At 40.5% G+C, this 27,277-nt stretch overlaps 1 protein-coding gene across 12 annotated transcripts in view; it reads left to right on the top strand.

Moving 5' to 3' along the window:
• The window catches only part of MICAL3 (microtubule associated monooxygenase, calponin and LIM domain containing 3), a 165,252-nt gene that overhangs the window by 100,161 nt on the left and 37,814 nt on the right, over positions 1 to 27,277 (top strand). For 9 of the 12 annotated variants that reach the window (XM_054835262.1, XM_054835437.1, XM_054836176.1 and 6 more), the window contains 5 exons: positions 13,976 to 14,171; positions 18,961 to 19,205; positions 21,004 to 21,093; positions 24,192 to 24,329; positions 26,492 to 26,554. In XM_054835262.1, the coding sequence (XP_054691237.1) occupies positions 13,976 to 14,171; positions 18,961 to 19,205; positions 21,004 to 21,093; positions 24,192 to 24,329; positions 26,492 to 26,554 (732 nt within the window). The remainder of the gene's footprint in view (positions 1 to 13,975; positions 14,172 to 18,960; positions 19,206 to 21,003; positions 21,094 to 24,191; positions 24,330 to 26,491; positions 26,555 to 27,277) is intronic. The other 3 variants (XM_054835688.1, XM_054835857.1, XM_054836030.1) reach the window with 3 other exon arrangements.

The following is a 27,277-nucleotide window of genomic DNA, read 5'->3' as shown; positions in this document are numbered from 1 at the left end:
TACGAAATAGCAATGTGCTGAGTTTGTGCTCATGGCTGGATCCTGCTAAGAACACTTCTTCTTGGGAGTAACTGGGCTCCCCATTCCATCTTTCTCTCTAGCCTTCAGACCTGTAGACTTGTGCCACTGGAATATTTGTTTATTGTTTGTATGTGTATATTCTGAAGGGTGATATGAATTTTTCTGGGCACTTTTAGAGCTTCATTGAATGTTTTTGTGTCTTAGAAAAATAGTATCAAGTCTGTGTGAAGGAGTTGGATTTTTTTTTTTAATTGCAGAATTGAAATGTCTGGGTTTTTTGAAAAGTGGAATCTGAGAAATGACCATTTTGAGATTGTTTCCCTCAGAGAAAAGAAGGGAGTGTACATAAAATAAGCTTGGTGACAGATAATGTTCAAGTGAGACGATTAGTGCTCAGAAAGGCTTCATGTCTCCATTGTATTGCCTCTTTGAAGATTTTGATTTGTGCAGTTGTTTTTAATCTGTTTTTGTTTCGGGTGTGTGTCTTTGAATTATGTAACACGTGGTTTTCCTGTTGCTGTGAAATCAAGACATTATTTGTTCAACTGTGTGAAATGTTCAAGGGAATAAATTCCAAACAAACTTCAGGTTTCTGAGTTTTTCTTTGTCACCCCCCTTCTCCCTCCACTGGTTCCAGGTGAGGGATGCTGTGGGGATATAGAGTTGGGGGAGAGTGGAATGAATAGAGCTGGCAAGCTCAAATGCAAAAGATGTTTTGGGGAGTTCATGGCATGTGCCACCTTTCACTGCAAAGTACTACTTTTCAGGCTTCTTCTGTATTGTGCTTTTTAAAACTTTGCTGTTATGTTGTGGTTTGCTCAGAGTGCAGGGTATACACTTCACAGACTGCATGACATATTGCTGTAGAAAACCTGTTAAGGACCCCCATACTAAATATTATCCTGCTTTGGCAAAGCTTGCTTTGGATAGATGCATTGTCAGTGTTGTAGCTTCACTGATACTGGTCGATTTGGGAGGTGGTTTTGTGTTGCCTGTTGCTGCAGGTCAGAGGTCTTGGTCACAGTCTGTAAGCAAGGCAGTGATACCCACGCATGAGGGGAGAGGAGAAACATGGGCAAGTGCAAGTCAGTGCTCAGGAACAGGAAGGCATAGCCTTTGCACCTGGTGTCACAGGTAAGGGTCTTGGCAGGATTTGGTGCCTCTTGTTGGTGTAGCAGGAGCTGTGATGATGACATGTTTCAGTGTGATGGAAAGGCAGAAATAGGGAATAAATACGGAGCCTTGTAGCTACATCCTGTCTCTTGGGTTCTAGCTGAACAGTTGTTCTCTCTCAGGAGAATGGCACATAAGGAGATGACCTCCCTTCCTCAAGACTGTAATGTTCTTGCTGCGACAAACAGATGGAGCTGGATTGTAGTTTTGAGCTGCATTTTTCTGTTCCCAAAGATATATTGGATTAGTCTACATTAGGGACTCATTCTGTGTCTTTTCTCACATGCTTCTCATGCTTCCTACTGCACCATTGGCAACTAAAAACTTGTAATAGCAGATTACTTTTGAGAGTCTAATTGTGAACGGTACGCCTTCTCTTTTGGGTTTATGTGGCCAGAGTAGTTACGTTTTAAATGGTAGCTCACAGAACTGCAACCGCAAACCAATGCTGTTATACGTAAGAGTTCTTCCTTTGGAGGAAAGTAATCACTTTATGCCTTTGAAATTGCATTTTATTTTTCTTTACTATGATCACTAGTCCTGAGGGCCCATTTTAGCCTCAAAATCAGTTCTGAGAAGGACCCATCAGCGTTCAGTGTAAAACTTCATGTGCCGATGCATGAACTAGAACTGTCATTTTGATGCACCACTAGAACAGCTTCCACTGTACTGTATCAGGAGAGTTGTTAACTTTGCAGCTACGTATGTGCTCTTCAGAAATCAAATGTTTGCTTTATGAATTAAAAAAAAAGGGGGTGGGGGAAGGATGAAGGGAGGTCCATTTCCTGACCTCATCCCCATCAGAGGTGAAATTGGACTTCCTTGCTGTACTAGTATAGGAGACATTGTTTTCAGCTAAAACTTGGAGAAACCAAGTATTTGTGTGATGGGAGCACTCCCTGGCCCTCTCACCTCATTCTCTTCACAGTCTACACAGATGCCCCACGCTTTCTGTTTCTGTCCCTGTGGTGCTTCTCTAGTCTCATGGCTTCTGGTGTTCTCTTACTAATGCCTATGGGAAGAGTTGAGCTTTGTATCCTGCCCCACTGGATGGGAGAGAGGTGCTGCCAGCAAACTCCTGCGATGGCCCTGGCACTCAAAAGCCACTGTTTGTTAAAGGCATTCTAGTTTTGTTTGTGAAACAAAACTGAACTGTTTTCAAGCATTCTTCCCTTCACTGCCACCCTTCCTCTTTGCTCCCATTCCAACCTAAGATACTTACCTTAAAATGTACTCTAGAGGAAACTTTATTCTGTGAATAAAGCCCCAAGTAACACACTATGTCAAACATAGTTCTTTTTAACCTTTGCTGTGCAAATAAAATGACCTGAAAATGAGGAAGAAAAGTAGATGATTGGGCCGGGCCATGTTCTTGCCAAGTGTACGTGCTTCTTTGTCCGTAGTTCTGTAAAGAGAACACATTGGTTTTTCTGAATATGTTATCCTGGGATCCTGAATTACATAGACTTGTCCTTCTGTTTCATCTGTCACTTCTGAGGGTCTCTATCATTATTTAGAACTTGTAGAACTTGGTAAATAGATTAAATATTGTCTTCATCTTACATAAATTAGGTGTAGAAAACCTGCTGTGTACAAATTGTTTTACATTTTAGACATATTACACTTCTTCATCTGGTATGGTAGAAAGCAGAGTAACTGTTCCATAAAGATCTTTTCCTCTAATGTTCTGTAACAGTGATGGGAAAGTGTAAGGTACTTTTAAAGTAATAAAATGAATGAATATATGTCTGCTCACCTCTACACCAATTAAAACAAGCCACTGATATTTTTACTGTCTGTTTGTGATCAGCAGCATACTATATTAAGGTATGTAGTTGATAATGTATCTTAAAATACAGTCTTAAACCAAACTTTAAAAACCAAAACAAACCCCAAAGGTCTGAAGGGAAGGAATGGATACCACAGAGTCAACATTGAACCTATTCTTCCACTTCTATAAAGCCTATTTATGGAGGAAGGTGGAGCAGTTTTTGCTGAGCTGATCCTGGTGATGTAGAGTTTAGCTTAGGCTTTCCAAACAAAACTGGGCAGATGCTCTTTAAGGATGAGATGGCACTTCTATGCTCTGTTTAGTTGCTTACATCTTCTCTCAAAAATGTATGTTTAGTCTGACATTTCTCATGTTTGCTGTCATCCCAGAAGGCTGTGTTTTCTTTTTAAGGAAAATTTCATAACTGTCCTTTCTGCTGTTATAGAAGTTCATCTGATGGCTTGTGGATAGAAGTGTTTAAAAATAGGACTTTTTTACTCAAGAGATGTTTCAAATACTTTCTGGCTTGGGTAACTCAGTGATTTAAAACATCAGAACTGATGTCTAAGTTATCTTTAATCAGTAATGTGTCTTTTGGAAGGTTTCTTTCTGGAACTGGGGCAGATTTCTAATATACCTAGTTATACACCTATATACAAGCATTTTCTTAGTTTCGGAAAAATTCCCACTAAGGTGTGAAGCTCTGGATTGCTTGGAATATTCAGTTGCTTTCCAAGTTATACAAGAGCATGTGGGATAAATGTAGATAACAGATAAGTATCCAATAGAATGGAGGAGCAGATGTCAGTGGAGTAAATGGAGCTTTTACTTAGGGCAAGTATTCCCCAATATATTTGCCTGTAACTGCCAGCCTCAGATTTCAGCCTGTTCCATTTGCAGCACTTCATAGTCTTGACACAAATGACAGGCATTAAGGACATGGTTAATATCTAAATATATTCTGAGATTCAGTAGTTATGGAAATCTGTAGTAAATTGCAACAGAAGAGAGTGGTTAATAGCTCGGTAGTTGAAAAAAGATATCCATTTGAAAGCTATGTTTTGAATCTGATTGCAATTTGAGTGGGCAGCTGAAAACATTTGATATTCCACACTTTTATCATATGTGATAAAATTTCTAGTTCCTGATTGGTTGTTCTTTAATTATCAGAACATCATCCAGTATCCAAAGTGGAACTGGAGTACCAGTTTATATAAAAAGTAGGCAATATTTGTATTGATAGATTCCTCTACTGCTTTTAGGTGGAAATGTCCTTGGTTCAGCTTTGTGTTATTTGCACAGTGGGAATCACCCGTCTGATTCCTCCCAGTGAAATGAGAGGTTCTGGAGGGCTGCTACGTACAAGGGTCAAGAAATAGATGCCACAATGAATAAACTATATGAAGTCTTACATAGTAGAGAAGATAGCAGAGGCTTTCTTTCTAACATCATAAAAGGGGTTACTGTTTGGATTATAACTGACAATCACTTTTAAATATTAATTTCCAAGTTACTTAAAACAAAGAGCGTACTTCATTTAAAAAAGAGGAAAACCTCATGAGCCAAGGTAATGATGATTTTAAAATACAGTGTGGCCTTTCACTTCTTTGCTTCTTCTCCCTGCCAGTACTTGGATGTGGTTATTTGAGGGAAGATACCTTTAATAGCTTCCAGCACAAAATTTACACCTGCAAAGTAATGTCATCTTTAGCCAGATTATCCTTTAGTGCTCTTCAGCCTTCCCACACTCAGCTTCTTTCAGGAAATGGAAACGAGGCCAGGAACAAAGGTAGAGCTGATCAAAATACTGGAGAGAGCTCAGACTTCTTAGATGATACCAACAAAAGGGAAAATGATAGGTAATACATTACTGTTACAAGACTCCTGAATAATAAACACACCAATAATTGACAGACTTAACATAAATTGATGTAGGGATTTTATATCTCTAGTATCGGAAACCTCTTTGGGCAGCAGTATAAGTGAAATCTGTACAAACGTTAAGATTTTCTGCCAGACAAGATGCAATAAGGAGAATCAAGCTTACCAGTGTTCCCTGCGGCTTGTATTAGGTGACCTAATATCTCCTTTCTCCTGTTTCTTTTCACCACCCACCAGCTATGACACTGGACTCTTTCCAGGAGTCAGAAAGTTGTATTCCTGGATTATTCTATACCTCCACTGTAGTGAGACAACTTTTCTGTATTGTTAAACCATATACTGAACTTCTAACTTTCATTATGTAATACTGTTAATTCATGCATCTGCATGTGAAAAACACTATTTCTTAAGTATAACTTTATACTATAAAGTTGCACATGAATTTTCATTTATTTTCAAGACATAAGTATAAATTACAGATGACCTTGAAATAAAACTGGTTAATTATATTCACTTGTGGTTGCTTCCACTAAAAACAAAGAAAGATGAGATCAATCAAACTGACAGCTGTTTCTAAGCCTTACCCTACTGATGTTGCAGGAAGCACTGTTTTGTCAGTGTCTGTTTTGACAATTCTAGAAGTCTACTTTAACCAAAATAACATGTGTGGGGAAACATTGTAACACCCATAAGATAAATACATAAGTTACTAATTTCATTCAGTGGTCAGTCCAACTTACTTTCGTAATTATGAAGAGAAGGGACTTCCCCATTTACTGACATTGTCTGAGATATGAAGAAATTAATTCTAGCTGGAGGTTGTGGAATGTGTGGAGGATGACTGACATATTCTTATGTTTGTTTCTGGGGTATCTGTTTTGGAATCCCTTGAATATTTTAGCTATTAGTTACTCTCATACACATTATAATGGTTTGGGGGAGGGTCTTGGGGGGGCCTCTCTGTTACTCATTGCTTAGGGAACCGGTAGATATTGACAGGAATCTCACTGATTTTTATTGCATGTGCCGTGTACTGTTGAATCAAGTAATGCTATAAATTTCTTGGTCAGCACTGGAAGTAGTGTTGGTTCTTTAATAGTTCTCTGCTGGGTACTTCTGCATCAGAGGATATTTAGATACAACACCTTTCTATCTGTACAGCTTAATCGCCCCATTTCTCTGTTTAGGTCCATGATTTGCTAGGAAGAATTGCTAGACTGACAGTTTGAGGACTGAGCCTTGACATGGTAGTAGAGGTCTCGAGCATGTTGGTTGCACCATGGCAAACCCCTTTTTCTTCTGGTAGGCTAGAAAGAGCTGCTGGTCTGCTCTGTGTCTGCTCCTTTGTTCCCTAGTTTTAAATGTCATTTTAAGGATGGTTGTATTGATCAAGTCCAACCTGCATAATACAGTTTGCGTACGTACAATACCCATATCAAACTCCCAGAGCTTTGCCTCAGTAGAGCATATCTTCTAGAAAGCCTAGTTAGTTACTGTTTATTGTTATGATAGATACGTGCGCATTACTGAAGAATTTCAGTAGGGCCATCTTGAAGTTAGAGCTCATTTTGAATCCCGTGCATGGACACTCTGGATATCTTGAGTATGAATAGACTTTGTTTTTCTTATCATACGATCCTCTTTGAATTCAGAGATGTTATATTTAGCAGAAGATGTTATGGATCAAACTGGAAATGCAGACATGAGAAAATTGAAGATTTGATGGCTTCTCTATACAGTCGAGTAATTCAGGCTTCCTGAGGGCTTGGGAATAGCCTAGGGTAGTAGGAGAGAAAGTTGAGTCATTATATCAAAATAACCTTTGCATTTGATGACTATTAGGTGTTTACATTCCAATAAATGCATTCTTGTTTCTATTTGAGCAGGTGTTATATTATCCCTTTTGGCTCTGCAGATGTGCTTATCAAAATTCGGGGGATCCTACCAGGATGTGTGCAGTTCTGCAGTATGTGATGTGAGGCTGTGTGAACAAGCAGTGACAAGAATTCACCAGACCTGCTGGGCTCTTTCCAGTGGTTTCCTGGAGACATTTCTTAAAAGAGAAGATAAATTTTAAAGGGTGGATGAATCTAGATTTAAAACCTTAAACTTCTTCCTAATCCTTAAAAAATCCATTCCATTTAGCACAGTTCTGCAGGTCTGTTTAGAGTTGCCATCTCAATGTTTTATATATATCTTGCTGAGCAGTATAAAAATTGTTGACAGTGGCTAGATAACTAGTTTTGCAGAGGATTAAGGAAAGGATTTCTGCCTACATTTCTCAAAAGAAATCAGTTGCACTTATTTAAATGGGAGGTCTTAATTGTCTTACTGTTTCAATATGTGCAGCATCCAACAATGGGCCTTGGTACTAAGATTTCTCTTTTTTTGTACATACTGTGTTGAGTGCAGTGAGCATCTCACAGGAGGTGCCATTGCTCAACCTGCTCACGTAAACCATGTAATCATTACGCTTAAAATCCAACGTATTTTAGTCCCTTTCTTACTTCAAAGTGTTTTGTCTTACTTAAATGAAGTTGAGAGTGAAGGGGTTGGAGTTGGGCATTCTGGATCCTGTTACTGGCACTGCCACTGATCTGTTGAGACTGGTATTTAATCTTCGTGTCTGGATTTGTGCAATGCCTCTAAAGTACTTACCTATTTCCAAAATAGGTTTGCTTTAATATGCTAATACTTGTAAAACATTTGGAGGCCTTCGTATGAGAAGCAGAGTTGGAATACAGAGAGGCAGTTAATGGAACTGAAGTGGATGAGGGTGAAACTTCTAGGGAAGAAAATGAAACTCAATCTGACATTAACACAGATGAAAAATGAGAAGCCTAAAAATGCTGCTGGATCTCGTTTGCCACCTTCTCTATACCTCAGGGATAATGTTTGCTGAACTGCAAGCACGCTTCAGAAACCTTACCCCAAAAGATATTTCTCAGAAATTAATGGCAATTTGAGAGGACTTTCAGCATTTCTGACTCAGAACTCACTGCATCACTTTTAAACTCCCACAGAAAAGTCTCCATCTTCCATCTCTATACCTTGTCATATGCAATATGCTGCTGTTTCTATAGGAATTTTATGTGACATAGTTGCATTCTCAGACAATTATGTGGAGGTAGAAGTAATTGAAGAGTTTGGAAAAGACAAGTGAAAACAAACAGGTACAGTGTTTCACATTATCCTAAAAGCACAAGATTTGAGAAATCCAGAGTGAAGATTTCCCTGAGAAATATATTAATTCCTTCCCCCTTTTGCATGTTTTTCACAGTTGACTCATTTATTTGAATTTCTGTAACTCCCCAAGACTACAGTTGAGTCTATGCAAAATACAGGCATCTCACAGGAGATGCCATTTAACCTGGCTTTTAATCTTAACGGATTTGACTAAGAAAAGTCTAGAGGTACTGCATGATTAATGAAAAATAAATTCTAGTTACATAGTTTCCCTTTGGGAAGAACTAATTGTTCTCATATTCCCAGTTTTCTTCCTGCATCTTCAGCAAGTGTTATGTCAGGGAGTAACCTTGACAAGATTGGTGGATGAAAAGCTGGACGTGACCTGGCAATGTGCGCTTGCAGCCCAGAAAGCCAACTGTATCCTGGGCTGCATCAAAAGAAGTCTGACCTGCAGGTCAAGGGAGGTGATCCTGCCCCTCTACTCCGCTCTTGTGAGACCCCACCTGGAGCACTGCATCCAGCTCTGGGGGCCCCAGTACAAGAGAGACATGGAGCTGTTGGAGAGAGTCCAGAGGAGGGCCACGAAGCTGATCGGAGGGCTGGAGCACCTCTCCTATGAGGACAGGCTGAAAGAGTTGGGATTGTTCAGCCTGGAGAAAAGAAGGCTTTGGGGAGACCTAATTGCGGCTTACCAGTACCTGAAGGGGCCTACAGGAAAGATGGAGACGGACTGTTTATCAGGGAGTGTAGTGACAGGACAAGAGGTAATGCTTTCAAATGAGAAGAGGGTAGATTTAGACTAGATATAAGGAAAAAATTTTTACAATGAGGGTGGTGAAACACTGGAACAGGTTGCCCAGAGCAGTGGTAGATTCCCCATCTCTGGAAACATTCAAGGTCAGGTTGGATGGGACTCTGAGCAACCTGATCTAGTTTAAGATGTCCCTGTTCACTGCACAGAGGTTGGACTAGGTGACCTTTAAAGGTCCCTTTCAACCCAAACTATTCTATGATTCTGTGATTTCATCTAGCTCATGAGAAAAATGTCAATTTTACAGAACAAGGTAGTACTGGGGGAAAATCAAGATGGGATCTTCTCTCAAGAGGAGCTTCTCAAGCCTTCCAGTAATTGCCAAAGTTACCGGAATAGGACACATTCATACAGGCAAGGAGTGGTTCAGTGTAGGAATGTTATCTCTGATCATTCGATTATCTTTACAGGAGGCAGGCACTGCGTCAAGGCTGAGATAAAGGACTCTGGCAGCTTTCATGCAACAGCTAAGCAGCCTGTCCTGTTAGGAAAAACAGTTCCCTTCAGATGTTCTACGTAATGTTCATGGCTGCCTGACTCTTCCGAAGTAAAAAGTCAGATTTTAGAATGTGTCCTATTTTGGATGTTGTTTCTGGATTTTTAAATGATCAGTTAATTGCACGAGAAGCTGCTCTTGGCTTTCAGGTAGCTCCCCTCTCTGGCTAGTAATGTAGCTTTTTTCTGGCAAATGCAGCCTCATCAGTTGTGACTAGCTGCAGATTTTTGGCTCTGTGTGCCCGGATGCACTGACAATGTAGACTGTCAGCTAATGGGTAATGAATGCACTCTGCAGCTATCTCCCACCAGCAAGCTACAAAACAGTCTGGGGAATACAACGTAATTATTTGAGAGAAGCACATTTGCCCTCCTGAGGAACATTAGAGAATAAGCTTTAGCATCTACAAGAACAGCATTGGAACAGACCTTGCCCGTGCATATAAAAGATAGGAGGAAATGAGGGTAGGAAAGCTTCAAGTTTCCTTGTCCCTATTTAGAGTTTCTTATTGTAGCTTCAAATGAATTGGTGTGAACTTTATAACATAATGTGAGCAAATTGTTCATCATCTTATCATGTTAACAATACCTGTATCTCACACTTAAGTAGGTTTGTGAACTGTAATGCTTTTCCTTCTGATAGCTGTTGGCTTCGTGGTGCAGAAAGTTGGCTATCAAATAGCATTTCTCCTGTTTCATGTTTGGTAACAAGTTTGACAATGGCTTTGCAGCTGGCCAGATAAGTCTTCATGGCACCTTTTAAAAACAAAACCAATAGACCGAGTAGACCAAATGGTCCTTACAGGCCAAACTCCTAGAAATCCCTTGCCGAAGTTGGTGACCAGTTGAGCCTCTGTATCGTGTTCTCCAATGTAGAACTGTTTTCTTTGCAAAGTGATGTGATGTGACCAATCCTGCATCCCAAGTATCTGGATGTATAAATTAATTAAAGCAAATTCTGGGAATGTCCTTTCTACTTCCTTGAGATTTTGAGGCACAGAGCACTTGTCAAGCTCACAGGACATCTTGGCTTCACCACCTCCTCTTGCATTAAAGTTTGGGCAGATTTCCCGTCTCTTCACTTTTTTTTTTCAACACAGTTGCATTGAGTCACTCCCACTTAAGAGTTTGTGCTGTGATAGAATTGGTTTGATTTTCTATGTACCAGTTATACTGGGTCTTCATGATGAGAAGGGTGATGATGATGATTTGTATTTTGAACAACATACCTAAAAGATCATATATGTTCATGAAATGCATATAAACAGATATCAGCTGAATTTGCAGTCCTCTTTTACCTTGGAGTGATTGCTGCCAGTCTTTCTCCCCACCCCAGATAACGCAGTGTTGAAATAAGCATCTTTTTTTTTATACTACTTTAATTTCATTTAATTATATGGGAATTATTTTCTTTTTCTTTTGTTTTATTTTGAAAAGGCTGACAAAAAACCCATAAGATTGTTAGAAAACAAGAGGAGTGAAATAACATCAGATGGATAAAAAGTTCTTGTTCTTTTTGTTGTCATCCTTTTGTGCTTGTGCACTTTGCAGCTATGTTGGAGTATGCATCACAAGAGAACAAGTTAAAAACAAGTTTGTGAAAAGATATTTCTGTTGAAGTAGCTGAGCTTAACTGATGGCTCTATTGTGTATAAAGAGTTCCAAGTAGAAAAACCTCTTGGTTTATGATGATTTAGTATATTCCTTCTTTGTTCTCCTTCACCTTGGTGTTCTTGCGTTACCCAGAGTCCTTTGGTTTTTCACTGTCAGCCAGAAGTGGCCGAGTAATGTTCCAGATCAGTTCCCTTGTTACTGTGAATTCAGGGTTGGGGAATGTAACACAGATTACAAAAATAGATTTGGCGGAGGTGGTATCACCATCTAGAGAGTATGAAATGAAACGTGAATCCCAGCTGAAAAGGCAGTCCAGTTCCATTAAACTTTGAAAATACTAACACAACATAAGGCTTAGCAGCAGGAAATGGTAGAGACCACAGTATCCCTGGAAATGCGAGGCAATGTTCCCACCTGAGCAAGCTTCTGTGGTTTATACCATAAAGAAGCACTGTAGGTTCCAGCCAAGGGCACAGCAGCCACATGCCCAGATCGTAGAAGGGTTCAGTAATACTAAGGAAGGGAGAAAACCACTCCTGGCAGTTGTTTTTATGAGATTTTATCTTTCTGGATAGGGGTTGGAAATAAATGCCACTAATTATGGCAAGGCCTATGTAGTTTTGTGTGAAAGACTAAGATGGTACTGAGTAACTGCTCTGAAAAAGAAAAGGCTGTTAAGAATAAACTGAGAAACTGCAAAGGGTGGAGAAAGAAAACAAAAACTGTCTTGGAAGTCAAAACGTGTGAGGATAAAGTAAATGTTACCAAAGCTCATGCTGGGTTCGACTTTGCAAAGGAAAGGAAAGCAAGCAGCTGTATTCCTTAAGCATGTGAGTAAAAGCAAGATAAGGGAAAGCAGAAGTGGGTCCACAGTGAAGATAAGAATGACATAAAATGCAATTTTACATATAGTCAGGCAATCAAATGAATACTTGGCCTCCACTTTCAGTTGGGACAATGATATTGGACATGGGAGCAAAAGAAATCAGTGTGTAGCAAGATTTGGAAGTGGAAATTAACCCAATGAAGCTGGAAGCAATATTTAAATGTTACTATGCTCTAATGTGTGGAAATAAAAATCGACCAAATAGTCTTTGTCTCAGAAGAGTGGAAGAGTTGTACAATGAAATTGTGAGCTTTGTGATAATAATCTGTGATTAAATCAAGCTATCCTGATGTACCTTGACTATCTAATTGAGGGTAATACTATGTGACCACTAGGTGACAGAAGTATGAAAAAAAAAAAAAGGTGAACCGAACAAGTGCGTATCAGTTAATTTAAACAGTAGATAAAACACCTTCTTTGAAGGAATAACTAAAAACTTCCCATTCTGCAAGTGCAGTCCTTTCACCTTATGAAGGTAAGTGGTATAAAATGTGACATGGATTAACCAAAGACTTACGCCAACTAGCTTGACAGCTTTAATTGATGAAGTAACTGATTACCTCCATGAGGGAGATTTGAAGAGTCCAGACTTCAGTAAAGCACCTGCCACATGGAAATAATTATATGAACTGGGTAAAATGAGGGAGTAGTATGTGAAATGTCCAAGTAACTAAGAAGCTGACCTAAATGAGAGATTAGAGATTATATTGAAAAAGGAAATAATGGGGTTCGATGTCACCTATAGACTGTGGAGTTTCACAAAAAATGATCTGAGGACTGATCTTTGTAATACTTTCACTGAGGTTACAGGCAAAAAAAGAAAAAAAAATCTGCTAATGAAATTCATTGCTGAGGCAACATTTCAAACCCTCATTAATGCAGAGGAGGATAGGCATGTCATACACTTAAGAACTGCAAAATGTTGCAGACTAATATTAAAAATAGAAACGTAATAGTAGAAAGTACCAGGTCATGCACTAAGAAAGTGTTGAGAATTTTGGCTACCAACAAGGTGCTTATCAGTTGAAAGCAGAGAAGTAGAAAGATCTGAATATCAGTCAATAAAGAAAAGCCACCAGTATTACATGGCGTATAAATAGGCAAGTGTGTTCTCAGTGTGTATCAGATGAGAGATTTCTGGCAGGGTTGTACGTTACGCTGATAAGGCCTCATCTGGAAAGCTGTATTCAATTCTAATCACGCAGGTTCTGGAAAGATTAATCCAGACTGGGACAGGTGCAGAGACCTAGGGGATGATCAGCACACCGAAGAGCTTATCTCATGAGAAGACAACTTGGCTCATTTAGCAAAGCAAAACAGAAGCTAGGAGAGATTGAGCTCTTTACAGAGTGAGCTGGGTGAGAGTAAAGAGTGGCATGATATTTAAGCTAAAATACTAGAATTCCAAAAAGAAATGGATGAATGCAGGTTAGAATTTAATTCATTGAGTGCCACAGTGAATGAAGCTCCTGTATAATTTTCTCCAACTGCCTGGTTCACATGTCCTTGCAATTTTCTGGGATTCATGGGATTTGTGCTTGCAAACATCTCACCTAGATTTTTCCCTGTGGTTCATTTCATCACAAACTCTAATTAAAAAGCAAATTAATTCAAGTCTATAAAAAGTTTCAAAACTTGCTCTGAGTGTCCCTTTTAATTCCCTTCCTTCCCCATCTTAAAGTAGTAGTAATATTATTTTGCTCCCTGACGCTGTAGACCTACCTTGAGTGGCAACAATTTTAACATTATGCAGCAGGATTGCCCCATAGCATTCCTACTTTTGTGTCATAGAATATATGTAGTCTGTGGTCAGACCTTCCCCAGTACTTACTACATAGGCTTCATTGCAGCTCTAGTTTTTGCAGCTAAAATGTCCTTATTTCCTCTCTCAACTAGGACATTTAACATTCTTTTTAGCATTCATTAGCCAAAACCACTAAGATTCCCTTTTGCAGTCTGGCTCCCCAGCAGGTTCTGCCAGTAGTGGCGAACAGGATAATGACATCAGGTATTCTCTTGCTTTATTTACCTCCCTCTGCCTCATGCCCTGTTTCTCCCAATTGCTCAATTTCCTTAAAAAAAATTACAGTTCTGACTGTTGCATTTATTGTTTATTCACTGGCTTATTCTTTAGGTTCTAATGTAAACGGGCTGGAAGAGCCCAGCCTTGCTAAGCGGCTGCGTGGCACACCTGAGCGGATTGAGTTGGAGAACTACCGACTGTCACTGCAGCGGGAAGAAGAACTGGAAGAGGTTCCTGAAGAGACGCTAGCAGAGCATAACCTGAGCAGTGTGTTGGACAAAGGAACAGAAGAAGATGGGCCAAGCAGGTTAGCATGCATTCTCCATAAGCTTTTCTGTACCCATCCCAACAGACTCTTGCCTACTTTTCCCTTAGCTTTTTTAAACATATTATTTACCAGGTTGCCCTTTCTAAAGTTGTTGAAAATGTTCTGTGTACGTACACAGGTATTTTATCTTGTAGTTTCTGTTCTTCTAAATAGATTACTACTAATCTTATAAGACACCTATAGTACCATAATACCATGAAATTCAGTCCAAAGTTGGAAGGGATTTTTTAATTTTTTTTTTAAATTGTATCAAAGATGAATAAGTCTTTTGAGCAAACAGAACATGGACTCAAATGGGAGGGGGTTCCAAAGTTAACTTCTTTTCTGTATGTTTTGCATTACAATTTAAAAACACTTTTGGTTTAAAGATTCGAGCTTGAAACACATGTAATCCTGACTGAACGCTGATGCAATGTCTGAGAGATACTAATTTAAAGTAATAGTTACAGATGTTGAAAAACATGTTGTACCTTCACAAATTTCCCTTTATCTGCAAAATGATGTATAAGCACACCTGGATCCAAATATATGTAGGTAGAGCTACTGGATATAGTTGTTGCAAGAATCATCAAGAGAAAATACTTGATGAAGAATGCTTGTGAACTTTATAGTCAATCACACACTTTTTGCAGAGTCTTGATCTCTTAATATGGTTTCTAATCATCTACTTTTCTTCATAGCAATAACAACCCTTACATTTTCAGCTCCCAGTCTGTCCAGTAGCCTTTGTGAAATAAAGTCAGAAAATACTGTTACTGGTTTCCTGAGACTTAAATCCTACAAACATATTGTATGTATGCATAACCTACAGGTGTAGGGCCGTATGAGAAATTCCTTACTACATTTATACATGTGAAATGGAATTGGATTAGTGTGGCGAAGAATGCAGGAATAAAAATGTTCATTAAAATGTTTACAGGATTAATGTAGTACAGAATCTGTCATTTATTTATCTGATGAGTTTGAAGATGCAGCATCTGGAAGGGAGTAACTTTTAGTAGCCTGAACTCAGCGTTGACAGAGAGTATGTACATGTGGACTCATGAAGGTGTGGCTTTCATATAAGTGCCTGGCAGTTGCTAGTATCTTGCACAGCTGTTCTCTCTGAAACCTAAATAATACTTCTTGATGAGTACTTAATATCTTAATTTCTTTAGAAGATACTATTTTGACATTTTATATAGTTGAGATCTTATCTAGTGCTCTGGTTGAATAATCATGGGACTGTTTGTGGGAAATGCAAACTCTGTTTCCTTCACTCATCCTTCCTTTAGCTCCCTGCTCAGGCCTAGGAATTATATCAATTGCAACAATATAGACATTAATGATATTGAGGGGTTTTTAGTCCTTTATGTTTCTAGCTCTAAACCAAAATTTAGTATGGAGTATTGTTATTATTGGTCTTGATTACAGTAAATCAGGATATAATAGGCCCGCTCAGGAAATGGCAGAAGACTTCCAAAGGAAGAGTTAGTTAAAAAAAGTGGAGTTTTGTTGCCATTTAGGCATGAAGCTGTTGGTCATCTCCAAGAGGTGTTTTGTGAGATTATGGAGACTGACAGTAGTATATTAGGTTAGTGACTTTGATTTCCTCTCATAGGGTGCTACATTTAGCTCCCTTTGTCCTGCATACTTCCCTTGACCTGTATTCAACTGACTAATTCTGTCTATAATAGACTGAATTGTATAATTTTGCATGTGAAAAGCAATGCTTCATGGCGACTCATATTCTATGATAGAAGGAGAAAATACATCAAATTCCCTGTCAGTTTGACCTGGAAAAATTTCTGTCCCAAATCCAAATACGCTAAGCAATTTCTTCAGAGCATTGATAAGGCTGTGCAGGCCAAATATGAGAGAGAGAATTTTCTAGACGATGTAGCTATCAAGTAGCTCCTCTGTTCAGCTCTACCCACTCCACGATATGTCACAGAAAGCTCCCCCCACCAAAAAAAAAAAAAAAAAAAAAAAGCTGACCACTTTTTCAGCAACAAAAGAAAAAAGTTTGACCCCTGCAGCAAGCCAGCCAAAGCCCTGATTTGATCATCTTCACTGTCTTGGTGCAGTGCTGCAGGGTTAGGAGCAGGCAGAGGAGATGGGGAACTTTTTGTTCCCTCTGTGTCTTACAGAGCACTGGATTAGGCTTCAAGGTTCAGTGAGGTGTTAACTCTAAATCAAGCAGAGACCGTGCATTTTGGTGTGCGGCTTTCCATCACGCACACACTTAGGAGCATGCGCGCTGCAGAGAAAATTTACAGAAAACAGTATTCAAACTGTATTTTTTCAAAAGACAGTTAATCTTGTGTAAGCTTCAACAAGAAAAAAATAATTTAAGCAACCAAACCCTGAGTCTGTAGCTTTTGAGGGGCGGCAAACCCTTTGGATACCTTATTCATCCCCTTTAACTTGCAATAGCTCGCAGTATGTCATCTGCAGTTTTGGCCTTTCGAAGGCCTGTGGCCTTTCGAAGGAGTGTCCAGGATGGCTTGTGCTGTATGGGTTTGTATGGCAAGGGAAGAGAAGAGCTTCATTTCCACAGTTCAGTTTTTGGTTCTTCTCCTCAGCACTAAATCTGTGTAGGTACACCTTTTAATGAGATATTCAACTGCTTACACAAATTCTATAAAGCAACCTACACTCTGCTTTATAGAAGAAAAAAATTTTAGCTGTTGAATTAATTCCTGTGGCACAGAGTTGCCATGCTGAAAGGAATGCCTGCTATACCAGGCCATCTTACTGCCGTCTTTCAGCTTCTCATTTCTCAGCATTCAAAGGTCAAACAAAACCCAAGTTATAAATAAAAGCCAAAGAAGGTAAAGTGAGCTATGTGGTAAAGAATTTATGTCGTCAATATTGCATGCGATAAGCCGGCTGGTTGAAGAGCAGTAGCTCATCCCATTCAGCAATCATGGCAACAGTTAGAGCAGCCATAAACCTTATTGACAGCACACCAAAACCCCAGCATGCAGCACCTGTCAGGTTTATTTCCATACCAAAGGGTGGGAAAGTTAATCAGGGAGGAGGGGAACATCACTTTTTATCTCTGTGACAATAGCTGTGTAAAGCCTTTGGAATATGCTTCGGTCTCCTGGCATATGCTCTGAGTCCATGCCATGCAATGGTGTTTGTATTCAGTATTTAGCATGTGAAAACCAGGCAACCTGTTAAAAACAAGTGTTCAGTTTATGCTGTGAAAAAGTGGGTTGTAATTTGACCAAAATAACGTCATAAATATGCAAAACGGTGAGGAGAATTTAAGAGCCCATGGACAGAAGTACATGACCATCAGAGTATGAAAAAAGTGGTGTTTTCCTTATTAGCTTTGCTATCAAAGATAGTCTGTCAGACGAGTAGATGAATAAAATTATGTAAATATGATATGTTCATGTGGTGTCGAGTAATTTGAGGTTCTGCACCTGAGTATGTTTATCTGCAATGTAAGCAAAAGAGTGCTGCCATATATAATTTTTTTTGAAACTGCTAGTTTGTTACACACTGTAATAAAACCTGTGTATGGGAAACAGAATTACAACAACTGTACACGTTATAATTTATAGACCTACAGGAAATTTAAACTTCATTATTTTCAACTTGTCAGTTTTCCCTCTTGTTGTCTATATGGAGTGGGTTTTGCCAGAGGCTGTCATAAGGAAGCAGCAGCAGTAGAATACTGTTCTCAGGTGATTTGCTCAAACTTTAACCATTCACAGTTTTCTCCTTTAATCCAGATGAATTTGGGCCTTTTAAGATTTATACGGGAAGCATCCAACTGTTGCTCTAATAAATGCAGTTCTTTTATGACAATGATCTATTAAGGAAAAACAAAAGAAGAGGACCTTTTCACCCTGCAGATATATTCTCTGAATGCGCTGTAGTTTGCATTCATTTTCCAGTGACAAATGCGACCATCTTTCTCCCCAGTACCTCTAGGTAGTCCAGCATGTGAGAGTGAGCTAGATTAAATGTCATTGTATAGGCGGTTACATTTCTTGCTCCTCCTGCTTATACTTAGGAACTGTTAGAATTAAATGGAGATGTCTGCTAAAAAGCAGTAATGATTTACTGGTTTGCATGTTTTAGACTTTGCTGTAAGAATAAGCTCATTATTGTAATTAACCTTGCACTGCTTCCTGTGGTTTCTTGCCACTATGTATACTGTGTACTTAATTGGATACATATTATACTTCTGTCTGTGATGTAGAAAAGTGAGGAATTTTGTATTTTTTTTTTCTTCAGCTCTCCTTAGCTCACGTGCTGTATCCTTTGGCCTGATAGTTGTGTTGTGCGTTCTTTCCACTCCCAAAGCCTTCTGGGGTTCACCCCAGAAAGCCAAAAGCATCTTAGCCATCCAAAATGCTAGCAGTAGCTGCCATTATCAAAAGACGTGACCTTCTACATTCTGGCACTGCTAAGAACTCTCACACCGGTTTATCCAAAGCAATGTGATATGAAGAAAGTAGTTTCTTTCTGCTGTATTCAGCTGTCATGGACTGTAACAATTAATGCAGCGCAAATATTTGGACTTGGCTTCACAAGCATTTTGCTGCTGCTTCACCTTCTTTAAAAGAAGCAGGGCAAGGACCATACTGCAGCCCACACAATGCTGTCACTAAAATGCTTATGAAATGTTGAAAGCAGAAAATTAGTATTATGGTTTCCATTGTACATTTTGGGCTTGTATGTATTGAAACAACTTGTCAGTGATCTAAGAGCGATCTAGGAAACATTAACTAATTGTTTCTTTATCTTTTTTTCTAAACTCTTACAGTAGTTCAGAGTCTGAGATGGAGGAGGAAGATGAAGAGGAAGAAGATGAACTACTGCTGCCTCAGCAACCCCCTTCAGACTTGGGTGGTGTGCCATGGAAAGAGGCTGTACGTATCCATGCCCTCCTGAAGGGAAAGAGTGAAGAAGAGATTGAGGCTGAGGAAAATCATGAGTTTGAGGACAAAGAAGATGAGGAGGAGGAGGAGGAGGAAGACGAAGAGTCGGAAGATGAGGAGTCAAGTGAAGGTTAGATTGATTTGTCCTTCCTTTCAGCAGGGAAAACTGAGTTGAGTATTTGCCATGCAGAATGAGAAAAATTTGCCATGGAAAAGTTTTCTTCTTCTTTCACTTCTTTATTGTGATTTTTGAGGGAGTTATTGTCAAGGAAAGCTTTAGGTGGATCATTCTGGACACAGAAGATCTTTGCCCACAGGGCAGTTACGACACTAGTACCAACGCAATATGCTTCCCATACGCCATGCCAACATGTGCAATTCACAGCTTTGTGACACTGTATTGTTTTAGTGTTGTTTTTTATTATTATTGGGAATTGGATTTGAATGTGCCCTTTGTTCTTTGGCAGCAAGAGCTGGAAGCATTGTGGAGGCAGTGTTTTCAGTTTTGCAGAGTGCCTCACTAAGGCATAGTACCCTGTAATTGTCATCAGGGCATCCCAGAAGAAGCTGCTCGTAGCTATCCTTAGTTAAAAGACTGCCTTGAGAAATCATAGAATCATAGAATAGTTTGGTTGGAAGGGATCTCAAAGGTCATCTAGCTCCAACCCCCCTGCCATGGGCAGGGACACCCTCCACTAGACCAGGTTGCCCAAAGCCCCATCCAACCTGGTCTTAAACACTTCCAGGGATGGGGCATCCGCAGCCTCTCTGGGCAACCTGTTCCAGTGCGTCACCACCCTCACAGTAAAGAGTTTCTTTCTAACATCTAATCTAAATCGACCCTCCTCCAGCTTAAGGCCATCGCCCCTTGTCCTGTCACTACACTCCCTGATAAACAGTCCCTCACCATCTTTCCTGTAGGCCCCTTCAGGTACTGGTAAGCCACAATTAGATCTCCCCAAAGCCTTCTCTTCTCCAGGCTGAACAATCCCAACTCTCTCAGCCTGTCCTCATAGGAGAGGTGCTCCAGCCCTCCGATCAGCTTCGTGGCCCTCCTCTGGACTCTCTCCAACAGCTCCATGTCTCTCTTGTACTGGGGCCCCCAGAGCTGGATGCAGTGCTCCAGGTGGGGTCTCACAAGAGCGGAGTAGAGGGGCAGGATCACCTCCCTCGACCTGCAGGTCAGACTTTGTTTGATGCAGCCCAGGATATGGTTGGCTTTCTGGGCTGCAAGGGCACACTGCCAGCTCATGTTGAGCTTCTCATCAATCAATACCCCCAAGTCCTTCTCCTCAGGGCTGCAATCAGGGAGTTCAGGTGGTTCCCATTTTAGCTCTGAGGGATTTCTGTAGAAAATCTTAGGGAAAGACTCCTTCCCCTGTGTTTGTCTCAGTCACCAAAATGCAAAGTTTGTGCTAAGAATAGACATGTTTCCAGTGTTTTGCCACCATGCCAAATTTCTCACTGATCTTGTCTTTGTACTCACATTTCCTTTCTGTGAAGGCTAGTAGACTCCACAGAGCTTCTTCGTAAAGGTCTTTGGCTGCCTAATGCAGAGGTCCAGTTTTTTGAATCTTAGTGGCAGTTTTGTTGATGACCTCAGCAGGCTGCTTGGCTACTTTTTCAACATAGGAGCTGTATCTCCATAACCGAAGTCTGTGGAAGTCAAGACTGCTTTTTAAGTATGGTAACATGCATGTTGTGTGTTTAGTCTGATAAACCACGGTTTTCTTGGACAGACATTGTTTCATTAGAGCAGTTTTCCTGTCAGACACTTTGAATAGAGTGGGAATACGGGGAGTTGCTGGATTTCCAGGCAGTCTCTCTTTCTGATTCTGTCCTTTCTCTTTGTCTCTCTCTCTCCATCGCTTGTGTGTGTACGCGCATGTCTGGTGTTATATATGGATGTGTGGTTCCCTCTGCTGTAGAGGGGGAGTATTGCCCTTGGGAGAGAGAGCTGCAGCAAGGCCTCTGGCTTCAACGTCTTTCAAATGAAGAGGACACGGGTACATTTAAAGGTACCCGTATACCATCTCCACTTCCATTTCCCCAAAGGAGCGGGGAATGTTTTTAAAGAGCAGGTCCCACATGAGAAGTTTCTGTGTTTTATTTAATTGCTTTACCAGCTCCCTCAAAACTTATTTGGTAGCTGTTGTTATCTTCTATCTCCTGGTCCAAGTGCCATATATCAGGTCTGACATTGCCACTGGTTTTAGGAAAAAGATAAAGCTGTCAAGTACCTTGAAACAGGATACCTAGAAAACCTGGACAATTTGCTACTGTAATGTGCGTGAAGAGTCATGTATTTAGGAGTTTCAGATTTGTTCTGTACACACAGAGTAATTGGACCTGTGCAATATGTCAGACACACAGGACACATCAGAAGTACTGCCTTTCGATTGCCTGTGTCAGCAAACTTGCATTTTTTTTGTTGTTGTCCTTTGTGAGTGTGTGTCTGTGGGGAGAGTCTGTGGGGGAAGCTAATCAAGCTGTGGTGATCTCTCAAGATTTTTCAAACACTCATATAATGGACATAAAATTAATCTGACATTCCAGTCTGACTGCTTGTGTTATTTTCCATGATGCATTCTCGTGTGGTTTTTTTTTGGTGGTTGGTTTTTTGAAGCACTTGGTCCTAATAGCTTGTTAATCCCTTATTTCCCTCAATGTGGTTCATTAGAGCCAGAATACATAAGAGGAAATTCCAAGTGCCTTCCTGCAGGTAAGAGGGCATATGCAGTTGTCAAACTGCATATTTTGCAGCTTATGGTTGTAACAACTGTAGCTTAGCTTCTGACTTTTTTTTTTTTTTAAGAAAAAAAAAAAAAAAGAGGTGTTATGATTTTTTCCAATCTAACTTTTATGATGGTAAGAATGAGAAGTATTAGTAAGATGGCTGAAGAGCATAACTGAAGAAGTTTCCCCTGTTGCAGTTGCCTAGTGTGCTTTAGACCTGGCTCCTAAGGAGGTGATTTGCAGGTGGCTTCTCTTTCCGTTAAACACTGAGACTGCCCTGCTGCTTATAGAGTGCTGGTAGGTGCTACAGTGGAACTGGAGGGGAAAGCTACCTTTCCAAATGTAAGTGCAGTTAATGTCCAGCTGCCTGCAAAGCAGGTGTCGTCTTAAATTTTCAAGTATTTAGACTTGAAACATTAGGTTTGCCTGTTACCCAAGCAGCAGTCCTTCATGGTGGGCTGTGCTGCTATTTATTTACTGGAAAAGGTGAGAAGGACCCATGCCTTAATCAGGACAGGCTCAGGCCTTTGTCTAGAGACTTGCAGAGTAACTGAAGGTGTGTACGTTTTACTAGTCTAAATCCCACAGAAATCCATTTTAAAACATGCAGATCACGTGGGACCTGCTCTTTGCAAGCCTTGCTGAGTGACTATATACTTCTCAGCCATTGCTGGCAAACCTAAACCTTTTAACACAAAATTTTGTGTGGCAATGCAAATGCTAACTCTACTCATCTTGGGGCCTGCATGCGAGTGCTTTGGTACGGAGTGAGAAAAGCCTGGGTTCCTGTCCCTGCAGGATGTCCGGTACCTCTGGTAGACCATGTGGTTGTGCTAATTGATACGAAAGCTGTCTGATGAGGCGTCTCACCTCAGACATAAATCTGCTAAATACTTGGCTAAATTGCAAATCCCAGTCTGCATTTGAGTTTTTGTGTCTGAACCCTTTTCCCCTTTAATAACCAGCTGGTGATTCTGTCCTTCCTGCAGTTCCTTCTGCCTGTTTCTTCTGCAGTTTTAATGTCATGTCTCACACATAGTCATTCCTGAAACGTAAGTCCCAAACACTTTGTCATGTCTGGGGAAAACATGGCCTGGAGAGAGGAACTTTGTTAAGACAGCAGGAAATAATGAGTGCAACCTCTCAATGCTGCTAATGTTTATTTCCTTCAAACACGAGTGCACCATATGAAAATCTAACTGCTTTTGAGGTTCTAAACTGCTGAAACAATGTTTTGCCTTACTCAGTGGTAATCCAGCTGTTGTGAAAATTGACTTCCTACTTTATAAAGTAAGTGGGCATTTTCCTTTCAGGATGAGTCATTTGCTTTTGAAGACCACTCCTGCAGACGCTGAACACCTGCCCCCTGTAGAATGAGTTGTTTTATTATGGGTAAATAAAACCTGAGCTAGAGCCACATAGCAGATAGCAATAGAGATAGGGTCTATGAATATAATACTTACTTCAGGGTAGATGCTCCCAATTTGGGTATTCTGCAGAAGTTAAACAAGTTGCTTATCGGTGCTTTAGGTGCCCATTATTCCCTTTGACACTCCATAAGGAGCTGGAGCTTAGTGTAGGCAGGTAATTGAGGAGTAATGCAATTTCTTTTAAACAAATTCATTTGTGCGACAGGAATTCCCTTCTGGGGAGGTGTGGGGGCTGTTAAGTCATAATGAACTTGCTGTTATTCTTCAGAAAAAAAATCTACCCTTCAAACAAGTCCACACAAAAGAGCAGGAGTAAACAAAGTAGTGTTTTAAGTGCTAAAATAAGCATGTGCCCATGTGTGCATACGCACATACACACACATGAAACTCAGAGATCTATCGTGTAATTTAATTCATGAAGAAATATGTACCCAGCATAGAAGGGAGTGCTTAACCAATAGTAGGGAATGAAAGACCTTTTGTTTTGGTGCATCAAACTACAATGCAGATTGTCCCTTGCCTTTAAGACGTCTTTGGCAATAATCATAATGAATAGGGTGAAGGAGCTGGAAATTTTGGCTAAATTGGTATTTACATACCACATACTGTTGGACACCCAGAGAATGTGTTTCATTTCAGCGAAGCTGCTTGCAATAGAGATAATCTACAATGATGTTTTTAATAGCATCTCTCTGCCTTTGGAATGGCATTATTCAGCTTCGATTGGAAGTGTGAGGAGCACTGTATTGATGGATGCGTGTACACACAATGCTGAGCTTTTTCTGTCTGTCTTGCAAACTGATCTTAGCCAGTAATATTTTCTTTTCTTCTTTTCTTATTTCCTTTCCTATGATGTGTTACCTTTCCTTTCCACTGTTCTCCCATCTTTTCCTCCCTGTCCTTCATACACCCTGCCTACAACCTGGTATGCCATGCCCTCCTCCTGCTAGCTGGAAACCTTAGACTGCAGCAGATTGTAAATCCGGTTGATCCTCTGGAGATCCTGGCAGATGTGCACTGGACACACATCCGTGAAAAAGAGGAGGAGGAAAAAATGGTCCCAACCTCAAAGTCCTCCACCTCCAGAGGTAATCTCCCCCCAGCCCTGCACCATCAATTCCTGAATCATGGTTGCAGCTGTTTAATGCTGTTGCTTCTGCGCCCTTCAAGAGTAGTGTACTTCCACAGGGGCAGCAGAGATTGAAAGGAACTACTTTCAAATTACACTGAAATTACACTTGGTTAAATGTTTTGCTTTTCAGGTCAGTGTCTACTTAAAATGACTGCTTTCTCAGCTCCGTGGTGGTGTGACTTCTTCTGACCCGTTTGTCTGCCTGCTTTGACTCCATAGCATTTTTCCTCACTACACACATAATTTGATAGAGCTGGCAGCCAGCCCTTGCTAACTGACTTTAGGGATAGTAACAGAGCCTGTCACGCACTTTTTGTGACAGTGAGGACTCTGTGCCTCTTTAAGGAAAGCTGAAGGGCTGTGTTGTGTGGCTACTACAGCAAAGACTGAACAGGGTCAGCTTCTCTGTTGAGCATACTCCTGTGCTGCTGCTTTTCAAAGTGTGTAACTACATCTGGTATAAGTAGGGAATGACGGGGTTCAAAGGACTTGCAAATCTGATCAGTGGTGGTTTTGACTCCCTGTGTTTGAGATTTGACAGTGTATCTATTTTTTAAAGTGAGGTGTGACCTCTGAGAGTTGCCAGTTACTTAAAGGAAAACTTTGGAGGGGGAAAATGCCAATAGTCTAGCTCTCCTGTAAGCACCTTCCAGCAGTCCCGGCTGACCTTATTCTAGACTATATTACAGTGTGTCTTAAGGTAAGTATGTCATAGGCACTTTACCTATACAGAAGCCTAGGCTTAATAAAAGTTAACCATGCAGTTGATGAGTAGCAGTCTTCTCTGTGTCTTCATTGTGCCAGAAATGTAGAGGAAGTAAGTACGCTGTTGGAAGGAGTGTCTTTTATAGCAAATGTGAAATTAAGTTAAACACTGATCTCTATTAAAAATGCCTAGGTCTTTACCTTATGTTGCCTGATCATATTCCATTCCAGATAATTAACTTTTCCTTGTAGTTCTAGATGTTTGGTGTTTTTTTTTAATCGCGGTCCAACCTGATACACAGTTCCAGATCAGTTTGGGTACACTTATAATTGCAGTTTGTAGAATGCACTGGGATTTTCTAGTATGAAATCTGCTCCCTACAAATAAGCGATGGGTATTTCCTTTCCACTGTAACCACAGAAATAGGTTGTGTTCAATTGTCTCTAACATTCAGTATTGCTAGAGTGGGCTCTTAGCGTTTAAAAATGCTACAAATGTTAACACAGTTTCTTAAGCTTACTACAATTAAGATTACTTTACCTTCTGCTTGAGGGTCTGTATCACTGTCATTTCCAAATTTTTCTTTTCATTTGTATTTTATAATTCCCATTTTTCCATGCTGTATTGGTACAGCTGCCAGCAAAAGATGATCCTTCCAAAATTGATCTTGTGGTCTTTCCAACTTCCTTTGGGAAGGAAGGCAATATTTCCTTTCTGCCCCCTAAAACTGGGGCACACTAGGACAATCCTGATCAATAGATCAGCTGCTTCAATTACTTTGTCATGCAATACAGGTGGGTGCAGGCGCATCAGCAGTTTCTTTTTTGAAAGGGCTGTTGCCAGTAAGTACCTGTGGATACGCTGTAAGTTTTCAACTTGAGTTCAATAGACAAATTTGTTCCTGGCTGAGCTGTGTTCTGTGATATGAGGTGTTTGGAGAGCCCATCAGTAGCAGCTGTGATAGGGTTTGATGCGAAAGCCTGGGATAGCGTTAGAATACACAGAAGCCCCTCTCATTGTGCCTTGGGTGCTCTTCTTCGTCTGCTGGCATTTGCACCCAGGCAGCACAGGTTCTGGGATGCCTGTTGTGACCACCCCTCTTGTTGCTCCGCTCTTTCATCTTTTAGTTTCCCTCCTCTGCAGAGTTTCAAGTGGAGCACAGCAGCAACAATCTGCTGGTCAGATGCGGTGTTTTTCTCACTGTGCCATCTGTATTTCCTCTAACATTACAGATCCTAAAGGAAGATTAGATCTTGATTTAAATCCCAAGCCTGGAACTGATTCTTTAACATCTCATAGGTTTTATTCCTGTGTGTGCTACTGAAAAATTTCCCTTCGTCACTCTTCTGTTTTAGACGCTTACTGAATGGTCTAATTTTGATTTCTTACAATTTATTGTTTTTTAAATTCAGCATCCGACCTTCCTTCCGTACGCCATGAGGCGGTACAGGCGTGGCTGGAGACGGTCCCTGGAGGTAGTTTGGTGATGTTCTATGTATTCCAATGCACAATAACCCTGCCCGTCTCTTCTCCATGCCTTCAGCAGCTCAGCTGGTACTTTAACCCTGGAACTTACGGCCCTGTCGCTACTGCATGCCTAGACATGGAGGGAGGGAGGAAGGGGGAGTGTGCATGCATGCCTTGCTCAGACAGTCCCTTCTTGCATGAACTCGACATTCGTTGTAACCCTTCTGAAGGCAGGCCAAACAGAGAGGTTGTCTTGGGTGTAATAAAGTAGTAGGAGGAATCTAGTTGAGTGCTTCGATTTGCTTTGTAAACTGAAGACCGGACCAGTTATTCTTCCCCAAGCTCCTTGACTAAAAGAACACGGGGCTTTCTTGCAGTTGAATGATGAAGTGACAGAGAGTACTTAAAGCAATTGCAGTTCTCTGTAGCAACTGCAAACTCTAGTTATCTGCTGAAGAACACAAGAAAGAAGAAGGTTGAAGCTGGGATCTTTGGGAACTGTGATGGCTGTTGTGTCTCCTTTGACTTGGGGTTCACGTTATTTAGGAAGGTTGAAGGGTGGTCGAGCTCAAATATTTATTTTCTGTAGTCCTCTAAGCTCTATTACAAAACCAATGAGCATGAAGATTCTGGGATTAGAGTAAGGGAGTAAATTTGTGTAAAGTGATGAAGGTTTCTAAATCAGTGGAACAGCAGTAGTTTGTGACTAGGTAGTTGATCTACAGCTAAGT

This window comes from Grus americana, chromosome 1 (genome assembly GCF_028858705.1).
Source record: "Grus americana isolate bGruAme1 chromosome 1, bGruAme1.mat, whole genome shotgun sequence".
Classification (NCBI taxonomy): Eukaryota; Metazoa; Chordata; class Aves; order Gruiformes; family Gruidae; genus Grus; species Grus americana.
Note: the sequence above shows the minus strand (reverse complement) of the source record. Positions and strands in the feature narration are given on the sequence as shown.